Source organism: Bacillus rossius, chromosome 3 (genome assembly GCF_032445375.1).
Source record: "Bacillus rossius redtenbacheri isolate Brsri chromosome 3, Brsri_v3, whole genome shotgun sequence".
NCBI lineage: Eukaryota > Metazoa > Arthropoda > Insecta > Phasmatodea > Bacillidae > Bacillus > Bacillus rossius.
The window spans coordinates 63,451,882-63,473,097 of record NC_086332.1 but is presented as its reverse complement, the minus strand read 5'-3'; the positions used below and the strand labels follow the sequence as shown (position 1 = coordinate 63,473,097).

Genomic DNA, 21,216 nt, shown 5'->3' with positions numbered 1-21,216 from the left:
TAGTTGACAAGTAGCATACATTTATCTGGTGTTAAAATGCAATGCTTGTAAAGTCTAACATACGCAGAAATTGTTCTTGAGCAAAATTATGCCATGAATATTCAATAACCCTACGTGGTTAGTGAAGTGGAGCCTTTAAGGTCTATAATACCAGCATAATTTAGAGCACACTGCCTATGTTTTTCAAGCATGCTGCTTGGAGCATTGGTGAGCCTACTTGTCAGTAGGAGCGAGTCGAGTGTGGAGGGGATGAGCCGCGGCTGATAGCAGTGCAGCAGCTGGGGAATTAACGCTAATCAAAACACTGGATTGTTTTCTTGTATCAGCTACCGCAATTGGGGTTAAGTGTTCGTCGAATCCTAGGACGCCACCACATGTATAATGGGCATGTGGACCCGGCTACTCTGTTCTCAGGGCCGTTACGTAGCCCGTGTGTGACGAGGCCAGTTTCCCCCTGTCTCACTGAAAACCTCCGAGAACGACGACAGGTGCATGAAGCTCCTTCCTCTCGCAGCGCTCGCGACTCACTCACCGTTCGTCCTCGCTCAGCAACTCTCAGGAGTGGAGCACTGACATCACATTGGCGGGCGCGGGCCGACACACACTTCGGAGGGCGGTTGTAGAGGGTGGTGGTGGAAGGAGGTGTTTCGCAGCGTGTAAGGGGAGAGGTGGTGGCACATCGGGCTCAGAAGGGCGCAGCCCGGGACGATGTTATATTCAAGACCTAATACTTCACGAAAAGGTTCAACTCAGTGCAGCTCAGTTTCGCTCAAAGTTCTTGCATACATTTTTAGATTAAATGGTGTGGGTATGCCAGCAGCAAGCAGAGGATTTCCCTGGGAGGCATGCCTCGAGACTGCTACATTTCACAAGTGTCACTTCAGCCAGGAAGCCATCGCAGCAAGGCCCTTGCCTGGACCTGGCTACGGAGAGAAAGGCTTAGTCAGTGCAGTTATATGTTTTAGGGGCTCTGGTTCCCAATTGGCCCAAAGGTTTGCTTCAACACTCTTAGAAACAAATACAAAACAAATATTTTGACACAAAGATTCCTCTTAAAGATTGACTTTAATGCTGCTCCATTTGCAGAATTATATTGTAAATTATTTTTTTAACTGCCCGACTTACAGAAATGTGGGCCATAATTTGACTTGATAAAACTAGCTAAATTTCTTTCTTTGAGAGAGGTAATAAAATTTATCTTGGATAACTATTTAGTGCTTTACCCAAATGGAATTCTTTAATTATTCCATAATTTGGAACTTGACTATCAACTTTTGTTGAATAATTTGATGACTTGATATCTATGCTAACTAATAGAATTTTGTCGTCTCATATTTGTAGCTAAGCTTTTCAAGTTTTTTTAAATCATGAAATAAGGCTAGTATTCTTGATGAGTTTATCATGTGGCATTGTAGCATTTGACGTCGTCCGGGCCTGCGGCCCCTTTGAGCCCGATATGGCACCGCCCAACCACCGTTTCAGTTCAAACCTCCCGCTCGTGCGTGCGTGTGTGCGTGTGTGTCTAGCCCGGCAAGAGGGCGCTTAGCTGCAGTGCGCCGCACCCCTAATTTGCTACGTTTTAATATTATTTGTAAACCCTTTTTGTTTTCATTCGTCTTTGCCCCAGTGTTGTGCAATTTACTTGTGTTTTCTGTAATTTAAATAGGTTACCTTAAATAACTATAGACGTTGCCCGGGCGGACCCGAACAGGCACGGACTTGGACGAGGATAGGAATGCTTTTATATGAATTATCATTAAATAAGTAAATAGTAACAAACTTTCCATTGTCAGTAATTTTTATATATTTTTAATGTTTATCTGTAATTTACTCAACTTTCGCCGGGGCACGGAGTCGTAGAATACAGTAACGGTAATTGTGTTGGCGCGAAGGGCGCCATGTTGCCACCTGCGAGCGATGAGCTCACCCCAGTCCATCTTCATCACTGACCGAGAGCAGACGCGCCAGCACCCCGGGGACCTCAACCTTTGTTCATCACTGACCAAGTAATTTCTGTATCGTTAATTCTTTTTAAATCGCTTTCGTTCGTCATCCTCGGGGCAGCTCTCGGTCAGCGGGCTGTTTAATTAATTAATTGTCTCAGTCGAGTTTTTCATCACCGTGTAATAAGTATACTTTGCAGTATGGCCACGTGTGTGGACCATGCCCTCACCTAAACCGATTCGTGCCTCAGGCTTTTTAACCGTGTAATGTGTAACGTGTAACGGGCGTGTAGAGAGACGTGTTAGTGAAATTAAATCTGGAGAATAAATATAAAGTGAGTACTTATTTAATCACGTGGTGAGTGAGTCTAGGAGTGTGGCGTGCCCGACGCCTAGAGCGGGCCAGGTCTGGGTAGCTAGGATAGAAAGGGCTGGTAACTCGTCCCCACTTGGGCTACGTCACGCCCTGAGTGAGAGACTCCGCCGGGTCCACGTGCCCTTCCACGTGGTGGCGCCCATAGTTAACATCTCGAAATCACCGGCAATGCGCGATCAGCCCTCAAATGGCGCCCAAGAGCGTGGGGCGAGTTACATCTTCCGCGAAAACCAGACCTGTACGAGCGTGTGAGATAGGCGGTTGTTACGCGGAGCGCGCGGAACTAAAGTTCGCGCTGGAACTATTGTTCGCGCGGAGCGCATAGCGGGACTCTGGCGCGCCAGCCACGTGATCAGCCAAGCGCACGCTTCCAGGAATCCGCGCACAAACAACGGACTCCGAGCGCAGTAAGTAACACAGTGCTGATGTGTTCGTGAGGACTGTTCGTGTGCAGAGTACCACGTGCGTAGACATGTATCCGTATCCGGACGAGTGTATCGGGTGTTACTTTCCCCGCCCGAGTTGGGACTTGCATGGCAGGACCGCCGCCGGATACGAGTGTGGCTACTGTACGGAGTACCGCATACACGGCGTGACGAAATGTGGAGCTAGGTCGTGTCCCGGAGGTAGTAGCGAGGGATACCGCTGCCAGGAATGTGCCGGCCTGTGGCATCGTGGCTGTATCGGCGAACGTGAATGGACCGTACTGCGCAAGTTTTTTACCTTCACGTGCGCACGGTGCACTGCCTACCTAGCCACCCAGGCGCAGTACGAGGCAGAGACGCTGGAAAATCCTCCACGACACGCCTCGACGCTTCCCGAAACGCCGACGCCGCTCACGCCGACACCGACTCCGATCACGCCGACACCACTCACGCCGAAAAAGACGCCGCTCACGCCGACGCCAACCACGCCGGAAAAGACGCTGCTCGACTCGCCGACGCAGCCCGTGCCAAGGACGCCGCCCGTTGCCGGAACGTCACCGCCGCACCAAGCCGACTCCTCACGCACGACGCCGACCCCAGCACCACGAAGGTACGTCCTGACGTCACCCGCACCGCCACGTGTTACGTTACCGACGCCTACCGCTCTGACAAAGACGCCCGTCGTCCTGACGCCCACGCCCGTCGTCCCGACGCCGACGGCCGCCGTCCCGACGCCCGCCGTGCCGACGCTCATCGACTTGACGTCTCCCGACACAAGTCCGATCCCGCCGCCGCCTGCCACACTGCGTTTCGTCGACCCGACGCCACTTATCCCGACTCCGACGCTCGCCGTCCCGACGCCGACAATTCCGCTCCCACCTCCTGTCCTGGAGCCGCCAACCTCGGCACCTCTCGTCGACCTGACGTCTCCCGACGCTGGTCCTAACGCATCATCGCCAGCAAGACCTCGTTTCGCCGACCTGACGCCACTCATCCCGACTATGATGACGCCTGACTCGCCGAAGCCAACCGAGCGACGCCCGACAACGACCGTCCCGCCGCAGTCTGCGACGCCGTCCAGCACCCGCCTCGTGTCGGAGACACCTCCCGACGCCGGAATGACCTCGCCACCGCACCGAACCGCCGTCCCGACGCCACCAAGGTCATTTCCGGCGAAACCCGCATCGTCTCCGCCACACGACTCGCCACGGACGCCTCCAGACTCGACGCCGACGCTTCGTGTCACCCTGTCGCCACCACCTGGCTTCGACGTCATCATGCCGTCGTCACCGCCACCAGAGTGCGCAGTAGCAAACGGGACGCTTTGCGACACGATGTCCAGGGCCCTGACGCCGAGACGCCTGAGCGCCGCCCCGCCGCCTGGGTTCGCTCCTCTGTGCCCGCCCGGATTCGCCCCGCTGTGCCCGCCTGGCTTCGAAGCACAGCCAGTTGATCATGCCCGAGTGAGACAGACGCGCGCGACGCCGACACTGACGCCGCCTCCATGCCCACCTGACGCGACGCCCGGAACGACCGAGACGCCACGACGCCCGATTCCGACGCCGATCGCCGCAGTACCGGAACACCGGTCAAGTGCCCTGCCGCACGAGACGCCACCCAAATGTCGCAAGTTGGCAACATTGGGACGCCGCACCGTGAAGAGTCGCCTGAGCTCCCTACATCCGCCTGTCGCGATGCAGGTCGACGCCACGACGCCGGGACGCCCGACCGTCCCACCACCGAACGTGACCACCACCCGGACTTCGACACCTGTCACCCGTCTGTCACGACGGGCCGCGAAGCGCCCGCCTGTCGGCGAGGCTGAGCCGGGCCGTGCCGAGCGCCGCCCGCGCTTGCTGCCCGCCTGCCACGAGCCGCCTGACCTTGGCCGCCGCCGCCCCTGCCGGCCGGCGCCCTGGCCACCGCCACGCTATCACACGCAGCAGCCGCCGCAGCCGCAGCTGACGCAGATTTGGGGCTCGGGACAACTGGTGGGTCACCACCCACAAGGTTAGTCAGCCAGCGCCCATTCTGTCCGTGTGTATCGTCCTCCATAGTGTAAATATTGCTCAACTGTCATTTTGTAAACATTGCTCGCCGCCATCATGTAAACATTGCTCGCCCTTCCATCGTGTAAACATTGCTTGTCCGTCCGTCATGTCAACATTGCCACCTGCCCGCACAAACATAAACATCAACATTGCCACGTGGGAGTGCGCGACGTAAACACCACAGGCAACGCCCCCCAACCATCTGTCAAACGGCGCTGTCATATCGGCCTACTTTCGGAGGGGGCAATTGACGTCGTCCGGGCCTGCGGCCCCTTTGAGCCCGATATGGCACCGCCCAACCACCGTTTCAGTTCAAACCTCCCGCTCGTGCGTGCGTGTGTGCGTGTGTGTCTAGCCCGGCAAGAGGGCGCTTAGCTGCAGTGCGCCGCACCCCTAATTTGCTACGTTTTAATATTATTTGTAAACCCTTTTTGTTTTCATTCGTCTTTGCCCCAGTGTTGTGCAATTTACTTGTGTTTTCTGTAATTTAAATAGGTTACCTTAAATAACTATAGACGTTGCCCGGGCGGACCCGAACAGGCACGGACTTGGACGAGGATAGGAATGCTTTTATATGAATTATCATTAAATAAGTAAATAGTAACAAACTTTCCATTGTCAGTAATTTTTATATATTTTTAATGTTTATCTGTAATTTACTCAACTTTCGCCGGGGCACGGAGTCGTAGAATACAGTAACGGTAATTGTGTTGGCGCGAAGGGCGCCATGTTGCCACCTGCGAGCGATGAGCTCACCCCAGTCCATCTTCATCACTGACCGAGAGCAGACGCGCCAGCACCCCGGGGACCTCAACCTTTGTTCATCACTGACCAAGTAATTTCTGTATCGTTAATTCTTTTTAAATCGCTTTCGTTCGTCATCCTCGGGGCAGCTCTCGGTCAGCGGGCTGTTTAATTAATTAATTGTCTCAGTCGAGTTTTTCATCACCGTGTAATAAGTATACTTTGCAGTATGGCCACGTGTGTGGACCATGCCCTCACCTAAACCGATTCGTGCCTCAGGCTTTTTAACCGTGTAATGTGTAACGTGTAACGGGCGTGTAGAGAGACGTGTTAGTGAAATTAAATCTGGAGAATAAATATAAAGTGAGTACTTATTTAATCACGTGGTGAGTGAGTCTAGGAGTGTGGCGTGCCCGACGCCTAGAGCGGGCCAGGTCTGGGTAGCTAGGATAGAAAGGGCTGGTAACTCGTCCCCACTTGGGCTACGTCACGCCCTAAGTGAGAGACTCCGCCGGGTCCACGTGCCCTTCCACGTGGTGGCGCCCATAGTTAACATCTCGAAATCACCGGCAATGCGCGATCAGCCCTCACATTTATAAGTAGGTACAATATTTTATGGTTTCATTTAAGATCAATTTAATTTTTAATAAGAGTGACTTCAGTGATATTGTTTTTATTTTTATATATTGTCTTTATTCATAAAAAAAATAGTGTATTATTGAACATATATGAAACTAAAATATTTCTTAAAACTTATTTCACCAAAATAGTCTTAATTTGCCGGACACAATGCACTTCCACAATAGAATCATTAGTAATAAGCATGTCTAGAACAGAACTACTCATAAAAAAACATCTGCAAATTTTTGTGTGTTTGAAAAAAGGTGCCAATGTCATTACTGTAATAAACGTGTTACTAATAGAGCTGCAAGCTCAAAACATATAATATTTATTTTTTCTAACCCATTTAGTCATACATTTTGGTATAAAATTCATGCTAAATAAATTACATTCAATGAATTTACTATGGTCAAAAGTAAAATTTTTGTAATTTGAGTTAAGTTTTACCAAATTGCTCATAAATGTCATGTTTTTAGTTACATTTTGATGTTAAATGGTGTATTAACTTGCATTTCAGTTTTACATGTTGTATTGACCATGCTTTGAGGTGTTATCTCGGTTTTATTTCAATTCACCATATAAACTTGTCCCTATTTATAAGGTTAAATTACAGGTGTATTTCAATGTAGACATAGTTAGATTATTGCTTAACAGGTTTGTTAGTTTGCCTACAGCTTGTTAAAGCCACATGGGATACATTTTTGTTTGGTTTATATCATTAACATTTTTTCTGAAATTGAATCATGTTTGAAATTATTGTATTTATTATAATTTTTAAGCAGACAATATATCATCATCTGAAATACTATGCACCTTTATGAGTGATTCTCTTTATGAATTCTTATTTTAGATAATTTTAGAGAAAAAGCCTACACCTCTCTTCCCTCCTAGAGCCATGTCGCCACATTTTAAAAATTACATTGTCGACCTTTGCAACTCTCAGATTTAATTTCCTACATGCAGTTTCAATCTACAAAGTATATAGCTCATTTAGATGTTGTACTGATTTTGTCTCAATGTGTATTTTGTATGCCTCTCACAGTTAATCCCACCACACTGAATTCCTCTAAGTCTAAAAGATTAATTATGAAAAGTTTTCTAAATGTAACACAACACACAGCCTAAAAATGCAATTGTTTTACTGAGTGAGATGGCACAATAATAAAACATTGTCCTTCATTTGATTCAAAAACATCATTCCCTCAACCTGATTTAAATGTTCCACACTATCCTAAAATCACTCCAGGAAAATACTTGGATGGTTCCTTGTCATAGACTATGACCTAAAAATCCCTGAATTTGTGCTCATATGTATCCATTGCTAATGACTTTGTTGCTATGGAATAAAGTTAAAAATAAACTGTCGTTTTAGCTGTGGCAATTGTGAAAGAAAGAAAGAAATAAATACAAAACTGCATTATCATTTACATTCGAACGCCATTATAAAGTACCTCTCTTTAAAGAATTTCTCACATTAAAATGCATTTTCAATGCCCTTCATGATGTTTTACATTTTTGAACAGTTCAGTATTAGTATATAGTTCTTACATAACCAAGTACCAAAAGTTAAGTTTTTTCAGGTAAACTGTAATGTAATTTGAATATACCTCTGCAAGGAATGCTGTAATCTGGTTCGAATCATCTGTGTTGTTGATAAGAATAGTGACTTGATTCACTTGGCTGAATCCCCCAGGCTGACGCTAAAACAACCAAAACACATCACAGCTGCCACCACGATAATAAAATATAACTGCATGTGTACAATAACTATGGTTTACACACTTCTGAGCAGTATACTTAAATGAATATGTGTACACAATTTTTATTTGATTCAACTTTACCAAACTGTATATTGAATATCACAACTTGTACACTATAACAAATTCCTCAACTATAAGGGAAAAATACATTAGAGAAGTAATGGAAATATTAAAATATTCTTGAAACTTGAACAAGGAATAGAGATATAAATAAAGCAGGATTTAAACTTCAAAATATGCCAAAACCAAGACAGGCATACAAGAAAGAAGATATCATTTTTAACTAGCTGGACAGTCCCACCAAGCACTGCCTGAACACAAGCACAACAGATCCAGCCAATGACGGACCGGTGCTTATCCTCGACTGGCCAAACCACCAAAGCCAATGCGTAGAAAGTGGCCCTTGATTAACCAGCTACACCAGCCAGCCAGGAAGCACTCCCCACCCAGATTAGAGTGTATAATGACAGCTCTCACTACAGAAAAATTTGAGAAACCTAATATTCACTGACCCCAAACAGCTACCACAATAAATAAAGTTTGTGCCAGTACTGATTTTTTTTTTTCTGTCTTAAAGTAAAGGTAGGATAGGCTTGTTCTTTTTACATTAATAAAATCTCACAAATATTGGTTTAATTTTTCCCCAGGAGGGTAGATTTTCACACATCTAGGTGATCCTAACTAAAATGAAAAATTGGTTTGGTTGGGTTAGGTCAGGGGGCAGGCAAGCGGCCGACGAGTTTCGACGGCTACTGCGCATGACGTCATCTGGCGGCCACCTGGCTTGTCTCTCCGCTCGGCTAACACGCTCGGCCCCTATTCAGCCAGCTACTGTGGTTTATTTTACCTCATTGGTGACAGCGGTATGTACAATGTTGAACCGGCCGACAACGTTGCGAACGATCACAAATACATTTTTTACTTAATTAATGCAATTATATATATGAGTGTTTCTGAAGTAGTTAGAACTTGCATTAACATGTAGGCCAGTCAAACGTGTTACAAAAATTACTTACCAAAGTAGAACTTTATAGTAAACAAAAAAAAAAATATGAAAGAAGTATACATTTACGAAACACAATTTTTTTTTTATTTGAACACAACAATACCTGGGAAACATAAAAAATTAACAAAAATATTTATTATTTTCGACATGTGCATACTCACGGAACAAGATAATGCATTCAAAAATTTTTACTACACAAAACATAAAGTTTATGTTCAACTCCGTAGAAACCTTGACAGCCTATGTGACAGTAGTGTACCGTTTTCAACAAAATTAGTTAATAATTTTTTTCATTTTGATTATTTCTTTCCTCTTCTTGTCCTTTTCATTTTTGTTTTTTATATTCAAATGCTTGATGCGTATATACGTCCTTGTCCTTACGAAGCAGTGAACAACTTTAAAAGGTAAGGTATTCCCTATTTCTTTCATAATTACACCTGTCAAAAGTTCAAATATATTTTTATCAGTGGAAAATAGTGGACCATGAAAAGCGTTGAAACATTTTTTTGCGACAGAAATTTTTTCAAGAAATTCATTTTCGGGATTCACTAAGCCTCCCGCAGATTGTGTAGCAATAAAAGAATTTCCCGTTGTCAATTTCACAGAGCCGAGCTCAGGATGTGCATTTCTGAAGCGGTGAGCAACATAGCCTGCAATGTATTTTAACCCTTCGTTCCTTATCGAATGTTCCGTCAATTCAGAATGTTCATTGTGTTCGAAAGGAAATTCCTCTACACAGTCACTTGCAGCTAAAGTTTCCATTTGCAGCTTTGATGCTACGTCAAATTCTCTTTGAAGTAATAAGTTGTTACGTTCACCCACATATTTTTCTCCTTCGCAAACATGAGATGCGACCTCAAGCAAGCACGATTCTTCAGGTCTCTCGTTGGTATTTTGTTTCTCAGAAAAAACTGCAGCAGAATGCTTACCAAATACATAGTTTCTTAGCCTGTATTTAAACTCTACTTGTGATGGATGTGTATTTTGATGGCCCATTCCTCTGATATATGAAAAAAAGCATTCTAATACATCTTGATTAAGTTTAACAGTCGTGATGTACCGAACATTCAATGAATTATTTAAGTAGGCGAATAAAACTTTCAAAGATTGATTGTTTATCTGAATTCCCTTCTGAAAAGGCAATTTATGTTTCCCGCCTTTAACTCTCAGCAGTTCGATTGTGTTTGTCTTTTCACATAAAATCTTATCCTGATGAACCAAACCTTTCCCGTATGCAGTTTGTGGAACAGAAGAATTAAAAATGTCAAACCAGTCATTAAATAATTTGAGAAAATTTGATGTTGAGATCACACTAGCGTCAGGTTCAATAAGGTTATTAGCATATGCATACTTCAGTGAATACGAAACCATGTTTGAAAATAATTGTGCAGCAATTTTGACTTTCTGCCTTCCACTCCCTTGGACATCAAGATGATTTTGGGTCAGTTTCGGTGCTAATTTGAGATCATGTGTTGATTTGCACAGTAGCTTTTCAATAGATGTTTTATCAATAACTTCTGACTGAAGGACGTAGCCTTTATCAATAAAATGATTTTGTGCTAGTTTTAATAAATGTGGCGCATCATGAAAAACATAAACTAGCCTGGTGCTATCATGAGGGTTTTTAAATGATGTGTTGATAGGAGATATGCCGAGTTGCTTCCAAACAGCTAGATTACCTCCTCCCATGTCGCTTACTGCCGCGCAAACTTTGTAACCGCTTTCTTCTAAACACACGATCACTTTCTTCAGTGTTGTTTCAGACATGGGTTCGTCAAAATTATAGTAAATAGGTTGTTTCCAGTTACTCAAGAGGCCACGAGCCATTACAACTTGTACGTAATTGTAAGGACCTAGAATCTGTTGCTCTTTCCTGTCCATACATATCTGATTACTAATTTTCATCTCATCGAAAGAAATGACAGTGACTTTATCAAAATCTCCAAGTTCCCTGCTCTTGCATTTCATCAAAGCCACAACATCGTATAAAATGCCCGTGTTACAATCTAACTGCGAAGCCCACTTCCGTAGAGTACTTAAATCAGGTAATGGAAAATTAAGCTTGTTTCTAAGGTATCAATATGCTTTCGCACTTACACTCTTCAAAGAAATGGCAGCAGCAATATCGTCTGCAGACCAACAAATCCTTTGTTTCTTATTCTGTAAAATCAAACGAATCTGTCCCGGAGTGAAAAATCTCCCTAACACTTCCTGCACTTTAATATTAGAATCAGTGTGCAGTGTTTTAATTGCTTCCATTTCTTCCTTCAGAGATGTCTTCTCTTTTTCTAATTCTTTATTTTTAATCAAAGTTTCTTTTACCTGTGATTCCAGTTCTCGAATCCTATCGTGAAGTTTTCGAACATCATCCTCGGAACCAACAGGAGGCGAGTCTTGGCAGGCAGTAGAGACAGGCGGCAGTGATTCATGCTCTTCGGTGTTCGGACTCAGCCTGTAAAAACCAAGCGTTGACAAATGAAATTTAATTGTATTGAATTTTATTTACAAACATATAAGAGCTATTGAAATTCATTAATGCTATATTATATGTATTAGTTTTCAAAACTTATATTATACTTTAATAATCACTTTGCAGTAATTGAAATAGGACTAACATTATCTCAACAGTATATAGACCTACAATACAATATGGGACAATTCTAAACATTTATACTTCAGAATTTTAAGGTCATATATAAGCCTAATTCAAAAGTTAATTCACTTTGTAAGGGAATTTTCACGAGAATAAAATATACAGCAACGATAAATAAATACGTAATTATAGGCGGTTAAATTTAGCAGAGTAATTCATTTGTGGGTTTCACAGAATTAATACGAGTGAAAATTAAATAATTAAATTATCACGATGATATAAAAGCATGTAAAAAATAAAATAAAAATTAATATTCTCGGAAATATTATTTGTTAAATAAAAACACAACGCAAGCCAGCAAAAAATACCCATAAACATGTTTTAGACAGATATATAAAATGTGTTCTTCATCATTAAAAATCGCTCTGCATGTTGAATTAATGTTACTACTACGACAAATTAATGCTAGTATACAGATTTTAATTACTACTCACTCTGTTGTTCTGTTTGCATGTAGTAGAATTTCCCTTACTAAGTTCTTCCTTGTTCTGATATTCTGTCTTTCAGTTCTATTTAACTGTACAGTGCAGGTAACGTTTGGAAGCTTCAAGTTAGGCACTGCGTCCTTCTTTAATTTTCGAGTTCTCACCGGTGAGTAATTTAGCAGTTTCTCTCGTAAGCTTTTGTAGAAGCACTCTTCGCTAAAATGAGCGGAACATACTTGTGCTGAAAATGAACAAAACACGTACATAGATTATTGACAACATAGAAACGATTTAATTCTCGTGTAAACAATATTAAAAGTGGTGTATTATAATATGACTTACCGGTTTTGACATTAATTACATCTGCCCTTCGACAGCAGTTTATCCATAACTTCTGAATTTCAGAGCAAGTAGGAAAACGAAAGTATTTCACACTTTTATTTCGCCTACTGCTATTGTTGCACCCAAAGACAGAGCAGTATGACATGGTTTCTAAATAAAGTCTTGCATATATGTGAGTTGAATTATAACTTATAATAAACTAATACAAATAATATTATATATAAGTATATTTAAAACCGCTGCTGTCTCCTAAACAATTCACGAGGTCAATCACAGACAATGGCGTACCAAGAGTGGCAAACAACTTCCTGGTAAACACGTGCAGCGCCCGCCCCTCCAGGCACATGGCCTGGCCGCCAGGTGACGTCAGAGGCCTGGGAGTGGAGGGAGGGAAGATGCGCATGCCCTTACCTCCTTTCTTCCTAATACCATGGGGTTAGGTCACGTCAATTACATAAATATTATGTAAAATGCTTGTTAGACAGTTAAAATCTCATAAAATTGTATTCTTTATGTTTTTCTCCATGAGTTCAGGTGTTTGAACATTGATGTGATTAAAACTAAAATATTTAAAACACTTTCAAATTGTGAGAATGTTTGAACTCTCGCAAAAGGATTGTTTTTCATTCCGGCCTCACAAGCAAACTGCAAACTTCAGAAACAGTCAAGACTGATTGGTGATAGATAAATCTTAGGCTTCTCAAAAATTCAATAAGCCCTGAATTTAGTGACTTAAATGTCTACCAAAACTTCACTAGACTGCAACTGAAATTCATCAACTTTTAAGTGACTTTACACATGACTTGAATATTCATTCAGAAAATGACAGTGAATGCCTTTATAATTTATTTAATTATATGCTCATCTTGATTTTAATCAGTAGCTACCAACACTCAATTGAATATAAATTGGCTCAATGAAATGTACCAGATGTATCAGCAATAAAGATTCCATCTAGTGAAACAATGAAATTTGCATTCTTTACATTCTTTTTTCCCATTTCATAAATACTGGCAAGAATTCACAAAACTAATGTTTAGTATTGTAAAATTATTTTTTTAAAGAGCTACATGCAGTAGCAACTCTTCTCCAATGTAATAACATAACCTCAAATTTATATGGAAATAATTTTAAATGAAAAAAGAATAGTGCAAACATCACATTGAGCATAAAAGTGCACCAATGTAACATTCTCACAAGTAAATTAAAAGGTAGAGAAATAACAAAGCTTACCGCCCTCAGGTCCTGAAGTCTATCTTTGATCATCTAAAAATAAACATATATATGTATGAATCAATTATAGAAACACCATTTCAAAACTCAGGCACATCTACTATAGCTTCACATAGAGAATGTGAGATAAGGTCAGAGAGAGAACTTGAACACACTGCTCTGTTATCACCGGGTGATTTGTCTACAGATAACACTTCTAGGACCCAGAGATTAGTTTGTTTTCACAGCTACAAGACAACATATAGCCACCTTACTTGCTTATAGCCAAAGTGATAAATACTTCCTGCATTTCACTACTAACCATTTAACGGCACATCAAAATTGATGTTTCATGCTTATATGAACATAAGTGTTAGTTTTCACACTATGATATTTTTTTGTTAAAATATGATAAATGTATAAATTAATGAATAGATAATGGCTAGAACTAACCTAAATTAAAAATTAATTCTTGGACGGTGATAAAAACTTAAGATTCAGGAGAAAAAAAAGATAAACTCAGTGAGTTGGCAAAAAAAAATTGTGCCATTATATTTTAAAAAATACTATAGCTTCTTCTAACTGCTGTGGTTGGTAGAATATTGTTTAACTTTGCCCAATTATTTCCAGGTGCATTGCAGATGTTCAGTGGTACAGTAACCACATATTTACAAAGGTTTTTGGCTATAAAGAATAATTTATCACTTAAGTTAAAATCAAATCAAATGCTGATAAATCTGAATGCTAGCCAATACTATGCTAACACAAAGATAATTTTGATTTACCCATTAAAAACATCACCAACTGCTTGAAATTTATGGAGGAGGGGGGAGTACCCTAAAAATTCAGTATAAAAATGTGATGCAATGTTCTTCAGAATGTGTAGTAAATAAAAAAGTTTGTAATTTTAGTAGTTGTAAGTTTCTACCATAACCCTCTTATAAAAATAAAGTTTTAAAACGAAAAATGGAACCAGGACTCCTCATCCACTATGAACGTTCCTTCAAATTGCATGGTTTCTTCTGAAGCTCTGCACACCGTATGTGTGCCCAGGTAGGCGCTTTTCCAGCACGGCCTTTACTGTAAAGGAACCACTTGATGAAATAATTCAGAACAGGTATGGACACATCTGTTGGGTGGTGCTGTGCATTTAGTTGTAAATTAGGACGTATCTCAAAGAGATCGCTGGTGTACTGCACTCAGCAAATCAGGAACCTTAATGATGTGTCACATTTACTTTTACCCCCCAGAGTATTCCAAATACATACCAGCAAGATGTGGAGGAACAAATCAGGCTCACTAATGACATTCCTTTGTATGAGCATCAAGAATATGATGCTTCAGTAAGTAATAATATAAATCAAAAGAGACATGACAAATAATGACCAGGCTTGCACAACATTACAAGGGAAACTCTCTCAAGAAGAGAATCAGAAATGATTGATTTGGCTACAAATTAATCATAATTAATAACATAATCTTTTAATAAAAAAGGAATTTCCACAGTAAAGTTTTCATTTCATACGCTGGCACAAGTTAAAAGTAAAGTGACTGGAGATGTTTTAAGCTCACGAAAGGAAAAGGATTGTACCATAAACCATATTTTGATAGCAGGATTTTTTATAGTATAAAATATCATACACATATTTTTCATGCAAGTATATATTTTCAAATTCAAAATTTTGTAAATATCAACACATGTACCATTCAACTAACATAAACAAAGACAACTGTAACATTATTGTTTTTTTTTTTACTTCAAAAACACCATGTACATGTTAACTGGTTGAGATTCATTCCCAAACCACACAATTTGAGCGAACACAATTAAATGACAACCATTTAAGTTACAAATTCTGTTCGCCAGCTTTACAATTTTATCTCTCTAGTTTCCTAAAATTCTAGGAAATTTTTTTCTCCACTGAGGTTTTTTTTGTGATACATAACAGAAAAATTTCTTAACAGCTAGCAACAGCATACAATGCACAGGAGATAACTATACATGAAAAAATCTTCATAAGTTCTGAATTAAATTACTTTGTGACTTAACTACCTTGAAAAACAATTTAAAAGTTTGTAAGTGGAAAAAAAAAACTATATTTTAAGAAAATAATACATAAATTATTGCTACAATGTTTTTTCCTTGTATGTATTCTGAACATACAAACCTCTTGCACAAACACACAAAAAGGTCAAGTTTTGAACAGCTTAGAGTTTCATTCTTTTGTGAGCACATGGATAAATAAAATTAATAGGATTAGGAAATATTGAAAGCTGCTGTTTTCAAAAAGACAAAGAATTTGTATACAAAAAAAAAATGTTGGTCAAATGATTTTTTTCAAATTTGCTTTGCCCACCAGAAGTTCAATTGGAGGCAGAAAACATGCTTTAAACTAAAATTTCTTCAGAAAATAACCCCAGACATCTTCAGCTCATTTCAAAATTTGACTTAAGAATCTTATGGTTTGAAGTGTATGTAATGCCTTTAGCAATCTTAGGTATGGAAATCTATGGGAGACAATTTTAACACCATACTATTCGCCTTGTGTCAATGAGGACTCAAAACCTGAAACCTGACCTATGCTTATATAAACAATGCGTGGAAAAGAGAAGGCTATCCACACAAGAAGGCAAAAAATCCACAAAAAATACAGCCAAGATATCTAATATTTTTTGTAGCATGACCAGAATTTAGTTAAAAGCACAGTTTACATAATGTGGCCATATTTATAAAGCAAAAAAGATACAGGAAATTTATAATACCTCAACATATAAATGTAGTGACAAATGTTTCATTGTGATAATTCATAAATTCAAAGAAATGCATAGGGCCTACATAGGTACATAAAAAAGCAACAAAAAAAAAACACTTAAAAGTAGGTTTTAAGTTCATAGGTTGCATATTACAGATTGTCTTAAGAGTGAAAAATATTGGGGAATAAAATGAAATTGTATGTGAAAGATCATTTATAAACAACAACATGCTCAAATTATTGTTAAAGGGTAAGATTCTACACTCCAAAAAAATTTTAATGGCTTTCCTACAGGACCTTTCCTTAATCTTGTAAAAATTTCCTTATTCTTTTTAACAGCTTGCAATCATTTTTCACAGTTAAAAAAAAACTGCAATTTAATTTTAATATGACCTAGAAAGTTACAATAATGGCCTGTGATGGTCACTAACTCCACTGTGCTTATAAAGCAACGTTACCTTATATGTCTATGACATATGCTACCTCCAACTCAGCAATTTATCCTTTACACTAACACCTCACTGATACTTCACTATTTAAAACCCTTTCTTTCAAAGTATCTACACCTTACATATTTACAACTCTTTAGGGTAACAGTGTGAGGTATGTTTTTAAACATACAATAACATCACCAAAATATTACAATTAAAAAAATATTACCCTTCAATATAATATAATCATTACCTACAGTTAATAAGTCTTATTACCATAACCTTTGCCTCCAATGTAAACATATAAAAATATAATGAGATATAATTTATAATATTACTTATCCATACTGTAACATGATGCTAATTAATCCACAACCATGGATCAACTGCATCTAAGGAGAATCATGTTTAGCAGGTTCGTTTACACATACTTTGCTTGAGTTTGCTTTCACAAGCTACAAAATATGTCAACCAACTCTCATCACTTCTGACCAAAATAATACAATAAATATTGCAGCCGACGCTTTTCAGCTTAGATAGTGTAAATATTTTTTTTTAGGTATTAGGAAATTTGAAAATCTTACTAATGAAGTAGTATAAGTAATGACAAGATTTTATGGTTTTATTTTTATGCCATTTCATTTCTTACGCAGGAGATTTTGGTGGTATTGTGTTTATCCATAACGACAGAATATTAGTCAACAAATATGACACTAAAATGTTTCTCAATACTAATTCCACTAAAAAGGTGTATTAGTAATTTTCGCTGTGATGCACATTGCTTTTTTTTACAGGAAAATAATCTGTAACTAGCATGCAGAGAACAGGATTATGAGAAACAATAAAAATAATTCTACAAGAATTTTTGTGTTTGAAAACTCTACCAATATCAGTAATATAAAAATTTGTTGATAAGAAATGCAAGGTAAACGATCTAAACTTATTTTTTTCCTATCCACTTGGTCAATACATTCTGACACAAATTTCATGCTAAATAAATATGACATTTATTGAATATAATAAAAACTAAAATCTCTCACCAAATCATTTAAATAAAGCATGTGTAAACAACTGAGGTTCTAAATTTTCTGGAAAACATTGGAACTCATCATCACCCAGTTCACTTTCATCAGACTCGGGTTCGCTGGACTGTAAAACGTCATCAAAAGTCAGAGATTTAATAAATAGATATAGAAAGTTTTTTTTTAATTTGAGTTAAGTTTTGTTAAAATTTTGGTTAAATTAATGAATTTAGTTGCATTTAGGTGCTATATGGTGTATAAACTTGCATTTTGGTGTTATATGATCAATTGCTATTGAAATTCTTTTAAGTGTTTATTTTGGCTTTATCAAAATTCACCATAAAATCTTGACCCTTTACCATGAAGTAGACAAACCTGAATTTAATAATGAAAAAAAAAAATTATGCCATTATATTTTTAAAAATACTATAGCTTCTTCTAACTGCTGTGGTTGGTAGAATATTGTTTAACATGGCCCAATTATTTCCAGGTGCATTGCAGATGTTCAGTGGTACAGTAACCACGTATTTACAAAGGTTTTTGGCTATAAAGAATAATTTATCACTTAAGTTAAAATCAAATCAAATGCTGATCAATCTGAATGCTAGCCAATACTATGCTAACACAAAGATAATTTTGATTTACCCATTAAAAACATCAGCAACTGCTTAAAATTTATGGAGGGGGGAGTACCCTAAAAATTCAGTATAAAAATGTGATGCAATAAGATTCTAGGGGAGAGTGTGATGTTTTGATGATATACTCCTTTGAACTGAACCAGCTACCTATGCAGATAAAGTTTTATTGTTATGCAACATGATTGTAAGCAATTTAATAGACATTAATTATTCATGAAATCATTTTTCACAATAAAGAATGTTTTTAGATGATGACAATGTTGTGCACCTTTAAAAATTTTTCTTTAAAAATTTTTCCTGCATCTCCTAAATACCTATAAGGTTTAAAAAAAATTAAGGCCATATTGATTTGTTGTCCTAACAAACACATAATTATATACATTATATGTGTATTTGCTGCATAATCATACTTTACTTTTGCACTGCAAAAATCACTGCAGTCTGTAGATGAATGCAAAAAAAAATCTTTAAACACAACAGAAAAAATTAACGCACCATTTAAGATAGTTCCATAATAATTTAATGTATGTATAATTAGAGCCACAATTATTTCGTGGATTACTTGGGCAGCGAAGTAAAATTGAACCAATACACATCAGCTTCAGTCGGGCCCCATCACTATTAATGTACAACTTTTCAAACCTCAACATAAAAAAGTAAAACTAAAATTAAATAAACTGAAAGTTATTGTGGCCATAACTGTGTATGTAAGGACAAGATTTTATGGGTTTTTTTTCTTTTAGGTCAATTTTGTTTTTAGAACATAAGGTTTGGTGTTATTGTTTTTATTTTATACATTGACTTTATTCATAAATAATGTATTATTCAAATAATATGAAACTATAATATTTCTTAATACTTATTTCACCAAAATAGTCTCATTTTGATTGATACATATTGCACTTATACAGAAAAATCATTTGTAATAACAATACGCATTACTACAACAGAACACAAATAGACTTTTTTTTAATGTTCCAACATCATTAATGTAAAAATGTGTTACTAATGGAGCTGCAAGCTCAAACAAAATATTTATTTTTTTCCGATCCATTTAGTTAATATATTTAGGTAAAAATTTCATGCTAAATAAAATACATTCAATGAATTTAGCATAGTAAAGGATATAAATTTTGTAATTTAAGTTAAGTATTGTCAAACAGCTGATTGATTTCATGTTTTTGTTACTACATGGTGTATTCAGTTGCATTTTGGGGTTGTATGTTCTATTGACACATTTTGCGGAGTTATTTTGGCTTTATCGCAATTCACCACATGATCTTGTCCCTATATATACATGCCACCTGTATATTTTGCATTACTTGTAAGGTTTCTATGAATTCTATTAACAACAAACTTGTAATTTTCACCTTATCAAGATAAACCCAAGCATTTAAAAATCCTCAAAACTCATTCCTGCGGGTCAGAGCTCTGGGAATCTCCAGCCCCCCACCCCACCCATTTCTTTTAGAAGGCCTTATGTTGACAAGAAGCCTTGACAAATTTGGCCTAGTTATAAACAAGGAGTAGAAGCAGTTATCCAATCATATGTAACCCACTTTGTCACCTTGTTATCTTCCAATGAGCATTATAAAAAAAAGGCTTGAATGTGTATAGACAAGTTGAGTCTCGCCTGGAGTGAAATGAATCCTCAAAATAACTGTGGCTCTAACTACAATGCATATGAGAATCACACAGAGTTAGCACAGACAAGGCATAAAATCTTTCAATTTTAAGTTTAAACAAGTACTTTTATAAAAAGAATAATACATAACTTTATTTACATAACATATAAGACATTATAAAAATGAGCAGCAACACTTGAGTCTCCATAAATTTCAATTACTATCACACAATTTAACAGTACACACCGTATCATGTTCGAAACATAACATTCTTACATTTAACAAAATTTACAAATCTTAAACATTTTTGAGAGAACAACCATTACAGAGATGTACAGTATTTATAGCAAATACTGATTTAATATAATCAGATCTGTTTAAGAAAAATATACAATATACAAGTGGCAATCTTCCAGGTATTTGTAGCATTGATAGTTTTTTTCTTCACGTTGAAATAGTAAGTGCATCAGTCATTTACTGTAACAAAGCAGGAGAGAGAAAAATAATTTTAGGCATGTAAAACTTTACTTCTAATAATTTACAGTAATACTTCGCAGGAGTCTGTGATTAGTTATACTACCCCTATTAAAGATAATTAATTTTTATAATAATTTAGAATAAAATATCAACACAAATTTTTTGTAATTTTTTGGTTGCACTTATGCTTATTAAACTGTAACATGCATAATGAATGAATGACAATGAATTATAATTTCCTGTTTACGTCCACAAAACCCTGATGCCACCTTGGCTAGGATGTTATGAGATGCCGTCTCCAACTTCCATTCACTGTATGCTCTAAAAGTACATTTGTAGAGTTGCAGCTTTTGGGAAATAAAGAGAATATGTAGAAACAAAAGTGAAAGGTTGGTTAGGTTATGTCAGTTATATTAAAAATGTGTAAAATCTTTTTAAAAAATGTAAATTACATATTACTAAGCTAACCTAACCAAACAAACCTTTTGAAAGTTATTATTAAACTTGTTTCCCAGAAGTCTCGACTCAACACACTTACCGCACAGGGTTTTAGGAAGTGCAATGATACATACCCCATGAATTATAGTAAAGTCAGAAATGAATGCTCTGCCTGCCCTAGCAGGATTTAGCATTTAAGTTTTATGCTTTCACCTCAGTAGACTTTATAAATAAACCTTTACCATAATGTGCAATTCGTGTAATTCAAATGTAT

General features: G+C 38.3%; 1 protein-coding gene across 5 annotated transcripts in view; it reads right to left on the bottom strand.

The window, feature by feature from the left end:
- LOC134530792 (ankyrin repeat domain-containing protein 29) overlaps positions 1-21,216 on the bottom strand; it is a 119,740-nt gene that overhangs the window by 14,365 nt on the left and 84,159 nt on the right. For 4 of the 5 annotated variants that reach the window (XM_063365998.1, XM_063365999.1, XM_063366002.1 and 1 more), the window contains one exon: positions 15,205-20,504. Coding sequence is in view for 1 of the 5 variants with exons in the window: in XM_063366000.1 (XP_063222070.1) it covers positions 7,768-7,860; positions 13,580-13,612 (126 nt within the window). In the remaining 4 variants the exon portion in view is untranslated. Of the gene's footprint in view, positions 1-7,767; positions 7,861-13,579; positions 20,505-21,216 lie in introns of those variants that run through there. The other variant, XM_063366000.1, reaches the window with a different exon arrangement.